Source organism: Nakaseomyces glabratus, chromosome D (assembly GCF_010111755.1).
Source record: "Nakaseomyces glabratus chromosome D, complete sequence".
In the NCBI taxonomy this organism is placed as follows: Eukaryota; Fungi; Ascomycota; class Saccharomycetes; order Saccharomycetales; family Saccharomycetaceae; genus Nakaseomyces; species Nakaseomyces glabratus.
In genome coordinates, this window is record NC_088954.1 from 223920 (window position 1) to 234486 (window position 10567).

At 38.3% G+C, this 10567-nt stretch overlaps 6 protein-coding genes across 6 annotated transcripts; 3 read left to right on the forward strand and 3 right to left on the reverse strand.

The window, feature by feature from the left end:
• Positions 1 to 167: 167 nt before the first annotated feature.
• Positions 168 to 1671, forward strand: ASC1 (40S ribosomal protein RACK1 ASC1; the record flags this gene model as incomplete). The annotated part of the gene is made up of 2 exons (XM_065626605.1): positions 168 to 701; positions 1249 to 1671. 2 exons carry the CDS (start codon positions 168 to 170, stop codon positions 1669 to 1671), a joined length of 957 nt encoding a protein of 318 aa, XP_065482677.1.
• Positions 1672 to 2014: 343 nt separating this feature from the next.
• OCT1 (metalloendopeptidase) lies at positions 2015 to 4300 on the reverse strand (the record flags this gene model as incomplete). Its single annotated transcript, XM_445506.1, has 1 exon — positions 2015 to 4300. The coding sequence occupies one exon, from the start codon at positions 4298 to 4300 to the stop codon at positions 2015 to 2017; it is 2286 nt and encodes a 761-aa protein (XP_445506.1).
• A 575-nt stretch (positions 4301 to 4875) lies between these two features.
• Positions 4876 to 6288, reverse strand: RCI50 (Rci50p; the record flags this gene model as incomplete). The annotated part of the gene is made up of 1 exon (XM_445507.1): positions 4876 to 6288. The coding sequence occupies one exon, from the start codon at positions 6286 to 6288 to the stop codon at positions 4876 to 4878; it is 1413 nt and encodes a 470-aa protein (XP_445507.1).
• An 871-nt stretch (positions 6289 to 7159) lies between these two features.
• SMX2 (mRNA splicing protein SMX2) lies at positions 7160 to 7390 on the forward strand (the record flags this gene model as incomplete). The annotated part of the gene is made up of 1 exon (XM_002999483.1): positions 7160 to 7390. The coding sequence occupies one exon, from the start codon at positions 7160 to 7162 to the stop codon at positions 7388 to 7390; it is 231 nt and encodes a 76-aa protein (XP_002999529.1).
• A 112-nt stretch (positions 7391 to 7502) lies between these two features.
• Positions 7503 to 7985, reverse strand: GNA1 (glucosamine 6-phosphate N-acetyltransferase; the record flags this gene model as incomplete). Its single annotated transcript, XM_445508.1, has 1 exon — positions 7503 to 7985. The coding sequence occupies one exon, from the start codon at positions 7983 to 7985 to the stop codon at positions 7503 to 7505; it is 483 nt and encodes a 160-aa protein (XP_445508.1).
• Positions 7986 to 8407: 422 nt separating this feature from the next.
• Positions 8408 to 10141, forward strand: TAT2 (aromatic amino acid transmembrane transporter TAT2; the record flags this gene model as incomplete). Its single annotated transcript, XM_445509.1, has 1 exon — positions 8408 to 10141. One exon carries the CDS (start codon positions 8408 to 8410, stop codon positions 10139 to 10141), a length of 1734 nt encoding a protein of 577 aa, XP_445509.1.
• Between the last annotated feature and the right edge of the window lie 426 nt (positions 10142 to 10567).

Sequence of the window (10567 nt, forward strand, 5' to 3'; positions counted from 1 at the left end):
ATTTTTTTCTTTGGTGTAAAAATTTTTTCTCTCTACTTTTTGCAACTTTTTTTTAATATATAAGAGCTTAGAATAATTCTTTTTTTATTTCTTTGTATTTCTCTTACTAGTTCATATTTCTTCTTTATATATTTGAAAGTCAGACATCCAGGTATAATATAATAGAAATGGCATCTAACGAAGTTCTAGTTTTGAGAGGTACCCTAGAAGGTCACAACGGTTGGGTTACATCCTTGGCCACTTCTGCTGGTCAACCAAACTTGTTGTTGTCCGCTTCCCGTGACAAGACTTTGATCTCTTGGAAGTTGACTGGTGACGACCAAAAGTTCGGTGTCCCAGTTAAGTCCTTCAAGGGTCACTCCCACATTGTCCAAGACTGTACCTTGACCGAAAACGGTGCTTACGCTCTTTCCGGTTCTTGGGATAAGACTTTGAGACTATGGGATGTTGCCACCGGTGAAACTTTCCAAACTTTCGTCGGCCACAAGGGTGATGTCATGTCCGTTGCCATCGACAAGAAGGCTTCCATGATCATCTCTGGTTCCCGTGACAAGTCCATCAAGGTCTGGTCTATCAAGGGTGACTGTTTGGCCACTTTGATCGGTCACAACGACTGGGTCTCCCAAGTTAGAATCGCCAACTCCTCTGACGACGATGACAAGGTTACCGTTATCTCTGCCGGTAACGACAAGATGGTTAAGGTATGTTAAATTTTATTTTCTTCACTAAACTAACCGATATTGAATTTTTTCCTTTGATTACACTACGGCTCCTATTATTGGAAATTTGTGCGACATTTGGGTTATCAAACTGATTACCGATCATCTAACTGACACATACATGGGTATCAAATGCTGAAACAATTAACACTATTCAAATGATGTATTACAAATATTTGCTACTTCGGACGTTGCCTTCCACGGCTTCGAATGAGACATACTAATTATCACCAAGATCTCTGATGAATTAATAAAAAATTGTTTCTAGCCTTTGAAATCCTGATATGCCAGGGAAATGAATACTATGGTATTTCGATACACTTTGACAACATTATGGAACACAATCCAAAGTAATGGTGAATGTAATTAGGCAATATCGGATGGTACATGATAAATTTATGAACCATTTTTACTAACAATTTATGATACAAATTCTCTTTGTTTAACAACTACATTTCAAGTAGAGTCATATGACTTTTTTTGAAAACGTATGTTATTTGCAATATTGAATATGTAACAATTGCAACAGTCCTGGAACTTGAACCAATTCAAGATTGAAGCTGACTTCGTCGGTCACAACTCTAACGTCAACACTGTCACTGCTTCCCCAGATGGTTCTTTGATTGCCTCTGCCGGTAAGGACGGTGAAATTATGTTGTGGAACTCTGCTGCCAAGGTCCCAATGTACACCTTGTCTGCTGGTGACGAAGTTTACGCTTTGTCCTTCTCTCCAAACAGATACTGGTTGTGTGCTGCCACTGCCTCTGGTATCAAGATCTTCTCCTTGGACCCACAATGTCTATTGGATGACTTGAAGCCAGAATTCGCTGGTTACACTCAATCCGCTGAACCACATGCTGTTTCCTTGGCTTGGTCTTCTGACGGTCAAACTTTGTTCGCTGGTTACACTGACAACGTCATCAGAGTTTGGCAAGTCATGACCTCTAACTAAGTTTGAATAGAAGATAAGAGTTATTTAATCTCATCTTTTTATTTAGATATTTAGTTACTGGTCAATCACCATAAGAATTTTTACTTCTTAAACATGTTTAGCATCTATAAAATGGGCCCATTAATGGCTCCTTTTGATAGATTAGTTTTTCGGACTACATAATGTATAATAATGAAATAATATTAATCGGATACGTACAAACTTTTTTGTGATTATTGTTTCACGAATTAATCATTGATAAACTATATTTGTATTATCAAAATCTTTTAGAATATATATGGGTAGTAATCAATATATACAGTCGGAAATTCAAAAAGAGGTCATACTGGGAGAAGATAGCTTTCTATAAATCTTCAGAGTCACCAATATATGTCATAGCCTCAGCGCCACCTTTGGCTAAATCAGGCTTTTCAAGTACATCTGCAATACAACTCCAAGGGTTTTTCAGTCCACCCCATTTTAATACCCTTTCTTTGAATTTCTCACCTCCAGTTCTGTTGAATGGATCGTCTTTAAAAAGACTGTCCCAAACTTTTGAGGCTATGGCTCTATCAAATAAATAACTATAGTAAGTCGCACCATATCCAAACAAGTGACCAAAGCGACCACACCAGTTGCTCTCATCATCAGCAAGAACTTGTAGTCTCGTTTCTAGTTTCTGATAAATCTTTGCACTATCAATGCGTTCAATATCTGAAAGAGAAAAAGAACCGTGCAATTTTTGATCAAGCATAGCCATCTTGGCTTGTGAATATGTTTCACAGTGTTGCAAAAATTGAGTTTTATCAAGATAGTCGTTCAATAATGCCTCCGGAGCAGGTTCTGATGTTTCGTAATGACTTCCAATGGTTCTTAGAACTCTGATATCACGAGCAAAGTGCTCCATCAATATGCTAGGCAATTCAACAAAATCTGTAGCGCAACGTGTCCCACTAATATTTTGCAACCTTGTTCTACCAAGCATTGAATGCATAGCATGCCCCATTTCATGAAATAGTGTCTCAATTTCATTCATATGTAGAAAACATGTTCTATTACCATTTGGCAAAGCGACTGTACTAAAGTTGCATACTAATGAAATCACAGGTAGCTGAAATACAGTACCATCGGAATTTTGCCCTGTCTGTATGGTCGTAAAGTCATTTTCATCCGGGTACACTTGTCTTGAACAGCATACCGTGAAATGAGCAGGATTTGATATCTTTCCAACGCGTTCAAACAGATCACAATAAATAACACCAACCAATCCCTCTTCCTCGCTTATGACATCGAGTCTACGAACATCTGGTGACCATGTTTCCCCGTTTTCAGTTCTTGATGGTTGTAAGGTGATACCATATATCCTCTTAAACAATTCAGAGAGACCGTTGATTACATTCCCTAATGAGAAATAATAGCGCAGTTGTTCATCACGTATCATAGCCATCTCATTATCGGAATCATACTTGGATGAAAAATAATTTTTGTCCCATGGTTTAACAATTGACAAGATTTCATTATCTGACATATGCCTTGAATCAGGTGCATTCAACTTATCTCTTGCAATAAACTCCAGCTCTCTTGCAGCCAAAGGCTTAGTGACATTCATTAAAGTTTTGATAAAACCCTTTACATTTTCTGGTGAACCAGCCATTTTATTGTCCAACTGGTAATCCGAATAGCTCTGCTTCCCCAATAAATTCGATAATATTACTCTTAATCTCACTAATTGGTTCAAACGTTGAATTTGAGCTTTAGGGCAATTATGTAAGGCTGCCCAAACTTCTTTTCTGATGTCTTCATCAGGACAAGATTTTAAAATCTGTAATGGTATTTGACCATATGTTGGGATCTTATAGTATTTTCCCGTTAAATCTCTATTCAATCTTGCAGTCAGTAGAGGACTAATACCACTCTTGTCCATTTCATCTCTTTTAACTTTAATAAACTCTTTAGCCACATAATCGGTGTTATTTATAAACTCTTGCCCAATAACACTGATCTGTTGAGAAAGCTCGATAAATTGCTCTCTAATACCAGCTTTCATATATATACCAGACTTTTCGAAATCATCTAGAAGAATTTCACCAACTTTCCTTTCTTCCTCAGATAAAACTTTCAATATCTCGGGGTCTTCAAGGACTTCCTTCAATTTATTACAAAGGACAACATCTGTATTCAGAACATTCATAAATTCAAACATCTCCTCGTGACACATCTGAGCTGCTTCCACATAGCTTTGATCAGGATGGGCAGATCTTAAGAACTCACACAAATCAATAACACGGCACAATGTATCACTTAATTGATCCAAATTCATAATATAATGTACTTTCTCTTCCTTACTGACGCTATTTCTTAGAATCTCAGCAAGTTTGTGGGCTTTATGCAAAGAATCGTGACTGAACTGTCTCAAACCATCAGTAGAAGTCAGATACGGATTCTTGAATAAACCTGTTTCTTTTGTATATTGAGTAGTATTTTCGCTTAGGGATTGCCAATATTTTGAGTCATCGAATATTCGTTGGAGCTCTGTAGTATTTCTCCCAGATGAACCGGACAGCCATCTCAGCCCTGTATAGTTTAATATACTGAGGATTCTCGGTAGTCTCGAGATTTCTTTGTTTAACAGTATCTTTTGGATTAACATCTCTCGTTAACTCTGTGCTGAAATCGGTATTTGTAAGTCAAATGGTGTACCTAACGTTACAGCTTGATGAAACAAGCAAAATAAAACGAAAATATTCAAAGTATGTTAAAATCAGCTGAAAATCGACTATCTGTGTTCTTTACTATCCTACTAAAAGACCATGTTTCATTGATTTTAGCTTATAAATTGTATATGCATACATTTTTTTCACTTTCGAAACTTTCAATCGGCTCTTAGAAAAGGGCCGGATCAGGCAGTCTCTTTTAGTAATAGAACATGTGTAATTATAAGGCAAGACCAGGCGTTGTGCGATTATTATATATTTTACTGACATTTGGTTTGTATAGATATCAGGTATAATAAATTAATTTTCTTGAGCTTGCTAAATAGAATGTGTATAATACATACAATAATTATAATTGGTTGAAAATAACGAATGTGATCAAATAAAGTAATGGCATGAGCAAGATGGCCATTCTATAAAATATACATATCCCTAACCGATTGAATATTAGTAATAGTGACAATAATGATAATAATGAAAATTTGATACTGAAGTAAATGGAATCTCTCTTTCATCCAACTTTCTCTTGCTTTATCATCTTTCTGACTTTTCTCAGTTCCTTTTCTGCCTCCTTTAACAATGAATCAAATGAAGTCTCTTTTGCAAACTTAGCTGATTCTTTCAGAAGTTTCCTAGCTTTCTTTAAATTTCCTTCATGTATATTCCATACCCCAATACCGTATACGGCCAATGCTGCTGCCTTCATCGATAGTGGATCTAACATTTCTTCAAAATTATCAGTAATTTCAGCACTGTTCAGAACACCTTGGAAGCATTGTAAAGAAAGCTTCACGTATCTGTCATGATTGCTATGAAGTAAATTCAAATAATAATTTTCTTCATTATCCTTCGATGTATCAGTAGCTACTTCATTCTCTAATGAACTTTTCTCTTTCTCTAGTTTATACAGTACACCTTCAATCTTCTCAGCTTGCAAATACAGGATAGAACCTAAATTGGCCTGCGAAAACAAGATCTGGGATTTTTTGACATTTGCCAACGACATTAACTGCACTGTCATCAATTGATTTCTCAGCGCTGCAGGTACATCGTTGGATTGTAGACAATACTGTGTGAATAAATCAAGAGCAGTAAACAATTCATCTTTGAACAACCCCACAACATCATCTAACATCTCTCCGCTAAGCTTCTTACCGATGGCAGTTTGTGAACCGTCAGCCAAGTCTATAAATTCAAAGGGTCTATGTTCAGATGTGGGTTTCACAACCGTGTCCAGCACAGCCTGTTGTTCTTGTAGAAATTCGCTTATCTCAGGATATCGAGTATATATGACATTTTGCAAGACACGTAAGTGATGAAGCAACATCGTCTTACCTAAGTACTTGTCATCCCTATGTTGTAAGTATTTTATCAGGACGCTGAGGTCCCTCTTAATATATCGCCCTACTTTGTCAAGGTCGGAAACACTAGTTGTGAGCAGGTAGTCTAGGTACTTCTGCATTATGTGATCGTATATCTCACAAGCATTCTCCAAATCATCCAACCGTTCGTGCATTTCGGCGATCTTGATCTCTATCCCAGTATATTCGTCAGACAAGGGGTCTACGCCCAGCTTGTCACACTCCTTCAGAGCATCGCGATAGTATTGCAAACCACGGTGGTAGTTCTTACCAAACTTTTCAGTCTCTTGCCACAGACCTTTTCTCAGTATCGTGGCCACGCTGCTCGGGAAAGTGTGATGAGGCCAGTAAAACCACCACAACCCGACGCCAATCACAGCAGCACCCACCACTCGCATAGCTAGCCGACTGTACCTCCCGCTCTTATCACTCTGTGGTGCCTCATCGATGCCATTCTCAACCGAGTACGCACGGTTAGCACTCGCACTGATCTGCCTCCAGCGACTCGATTGCCCGAAACTACGCACACCGAAACGGCTCACAAGAATTACTCTCCGTAGCATCCCTGATAGATCGTTTGCTTTGGAGTTTTGATATATAGACCAAAACGTTACTAATAGCACATACACCCTTATATATAAAGCTAACAAATTGACACTTTTTGATGTAACATTCCCCCACTTCTTTCCCCTTCGTCACACCCAAGAGGAATGAACTCCAAAAAAAAAAGATTAATTAGAACCAAGAAGTGGAGCAAAGAGTCATACACATATGTATCCTTGGAACATGTTGGAGAATAGCCTTTTTTTTTTGAGACCGCACAACAATCGAACCAATTGGTAACCCTTCCTCCAACCTGCCCCTGCCCATTGTATTGTTATACAACAGATTCCCAATACTGGGCCTGTAAGATACATCCTATCTCATCGCATCGCACATCAACTACAAGATAAGGAGGTTACAGCCAAGACCAAGAAAAAGCAATAAAAAGGAAAAGGTGGGAATAATGCATTGTGCGGCTACTTCTGTAGGATTTACGCCAATTACTTCAATTTCTGTAACTCACTTCCAATTAATTATTTTTTTGGAAGGATTCTCAAAATGACGTCATAATCAAAATAATAAGACACAATAACTATCACTCTAAACTGTGTGTGTGTGGGTAGTTGCACACGTAACCGTCATGTGACTCTTCTATAATTTCCTTGAATTTCTCAAATTTCACTTCTCAATCTCATCGCTCCCTCTTCCAGTAACTACTGAATGGAAGGCAGTATAGCATCGAGGTGTGTGTGTGTGTATGTGTATGTATCCGTTTGTGCGTTATCTTACAGATGGTGGCTATTACAAGCCATGGCCTTATAGGTTGTATTGAATATACGTTTATATACCAAGTAGAAACTGTACTAAGTTAGACACTAAAAGCACAATAAGATGGTTTCCACACCTGAACTGAAGAAGTACGTTGATAAAAAGATCCTCTTACAACTGAATGGGTCCCGCCAGGTTGCTGGTGTTCTGCGAGGATACGATCTGTTTTTGAACGTTGTGCTGGATGACGCTATAGAGTTGCTGAAAGACGGTGAGAAACAAAAACTGGGCTCCCAGACAGTGGTACGAGGTAGCTCGATTCTATCATTGGAAGCACTAGATACTATTGTATGACAAAAGCAAAGAACTTTATATGTATGTAAAAATAAAATAATGACCTACTCATCTTTTATCTCTTTATTTATGCGAATCAATAAATATAATTAAATACATCAGACTATTAGCTCTATAATCTGCATTGCATCTCTACACCTGCTCTCTTATAACCACACTTCTCATAGAAAGCCACATTCTTCTCGTCACAGTCGAGGATAACTTTGTAACAGCCAGCGTCAAAGCCAATCTCAGTCAATCTCTTGATCAGATGCTTACCCAGGCGTTTCCCTTGGTGGTGCTTCGAGACAGCGATGTCTTCTATATGCCCACACATACCGGTGCCATGTATGATCTTTCTCTCAATTATTATATTACCACACGCAGCAACCGATTTGGTCTCAGTGTCGTAGATTACCGTGGGGTTATACATCCTGTACTGTTTTTTGCCTTCGTCCTCGGGAAACAACAAACTGCTGTCCCAGTACTGGAGCAACTTGTCAAACTGCTCCTTAGATACTTCACCCACTGCAGTAAGCACTTGCAACGCGCCAACTACACCTTCGTAGTCCTCAGAAGTCATACGCCTGATAACATAACGTGGATCCAACGCCATCTTCACACCATTCAACTTGCTTGGTGGACCTCATCTGTTGCACTAGTATTGTCCAATGGTCTCTGGCTACTCACTTTAAAGCTCTAATTGGCCATTGTTACACCCAAACCGGCCTGCCCCCTGCAGCATTCTCTACGCAGAAATTATGGGTCATTCATTGCCAAAAAAAAATTTAAATTAAACGTCGAAATGCTCAATCATAGCAACGGTCGGGCTCATCGACAACTAAACTAGTTGAATAACCATTGATATAGTGTATTAACAGGCTCTATCTAAGACTCAACATTTATCAGAATTTAACCAGTCCAGTGTCAGAATAAGTATAGTGGCTAAACTGGTGCAAGATCAAATCAAAAAAAGCTTTTATAATTTTGTTTTGAATAATAGCATTACTATAATCTACTTGGTCCGAGGGAAGAACAATGTCGACCAAGGAGTTTAAGGAGGAGATCCATACTTCTACCTCTGAGTTTACCAAATATGACTCTCAAAAGCCGTATTATAGTTCCGGCGAGTCTCCGGAACCAGTCGTTACCAAGAGAAATATATTCCAAAGATGTGTCGATTCTTTCAAGCCACCAGTGGATGGTTCCTTCGATACTAGTAACTTAAAGAGAACACTGAAGTCTAGGCACCTGATTATGATCGCCATCGGTGGTAGTATAGGTACTGGTTTGTTCATTGGTAGTGGTCAAGCGTTGGCCACAGGTGGCCCACTAGCAGTTATCATCGGTTGGACTATTGCGGGATCTCAGATTGTCGGTACCATACATGGTCTTGGTGAAATAACTGTGCGATTCCCTGTTGTTGGTGCATTTGCAGACTACAGTACCAGATTCCTTGATCCAAGTATCAGTTTTGTGGTTTCTACGATTTATGTGATACAATGGTTCTTTGTCTTACCCTTGGAAATTATTGCCTCAGCTATTACCATACAATATTGGAACTCTTCTATTGATCCCGTGGTCTGGGTCGCAATTTTTTATGGTGTCATTGTTAGTATCAATCTTTTCGGTGCCAGAGGGTTTGGTGAAGCCGAATTTGTCTTCTCTACCATTAAGGCTATCACAATCTGTGGATTCATTATTCTATGTATTGTGCTAATTTGTGGTGGTGGTCCAGACCATGAATTCATTGGTGCCAAGTACTGGCATGATCCAGGTGCTTTGGCACATGGATTCCCTGGTGTCTTGTCTGTGCTTGTTGTTGCATCTTACTCCCTAGGTGGTACGGAGATGACTTGCCTAGCTTCGGGTGAGACTGATCCAAAGGAATTGCCAAGTGCCATCAAACAAGTGTTCTGGCGTATATTATTTTTCTTTCTAGCTTCATTAACCCTAGTCGGATTTTTAGTCCCATACACAAATGAAAATCTTTTAGGTGGTTCTTCCGTTGATAACTCTCCATTTGTTATCGCTATCAAGCTACATCACATCAAAGCTCTACCATCGATAGTTAATGCTGTTATTTTGATCAGCATCCTAAGTGTCGGTAATTCATGTATTTTTGCTTCTAGTAGAACTCTTTGTTCCATGGCACACCAAGGATTGATTCCTAGATTTTTTGGTTACATTGACAGAGCCGGGAGACCTCTAGCTGGTATTGTTACCAACTCTCTATTCGGTCTACTGGCATTTTTGGTCAAGTCAAGCTCTGTCAGTGAGGTGTTTGACTGGTTAATGGCAATTGCCGGTCTAGCGACTTGTATTGTCTGGCTAAGTATCAATCTATCACACATCAGGTTCAGACTGGCAATGAAAGCACAAAATAAAACTCTTGATGAACTTGAGTTTGTCAGCGCCGTTGGTATTTGGGGTTCAGCTTACTCCGCACTTATCAATGTCCTGATTTTAATCGCACAATTTTACATTTCCTTGTGGCCAATTGGAGGGTGGACTGATAGTAGTCAAAGAGCAAAGAAATTTTTTCAAAGTTATTTATGTGCTTTGATTATGCTTCTAATCTTCTGTATTCACAAAGTATATTATAGAGTAAGCTTTGGTAAATGGTGGGACGTAAAACCATTAAAAGATATCGATTTAGAAACTGGTCGTAAGAATGTTGATATCGACGTTATAAAAGCTGAGATCGCCGAAAGAAAGATGTACTTGAAGAAGAAACCATGGATTGTTAGATGGTACCATTTCTGGTGCTGAGTTATTGTACAATCACCTGTTTTTTCCTTTAAACAAAGCTACTTATTTTGCATTACCTCTTTAGTACTAATATTAATTAAAAGTGAATTCTTTACACATTTGGCATAAATGAACGAATTAATGATTCCGAGTATGATAGTAATGAAATCTAAAATGTTCTAATTTTAGAACAATGAACACTAATATATCACGTCGTAATAGTTGCATTGACTAATATCTAAAAAACATATCAAGCATTTGACATAAATTAACACTCATTTTCAATCAGAACTCATAACGCAAATTTTTTTTATATTTGACCTGTTTCTATTTTTATATGCTAGCTAGTTTAAATATTTTAATAAAATTATACGCTTTATTTCATATTTAAGTATTTTTATATTACTATAGAGGTCTCTCACAGATTATGTATATTCCTGCATTGCA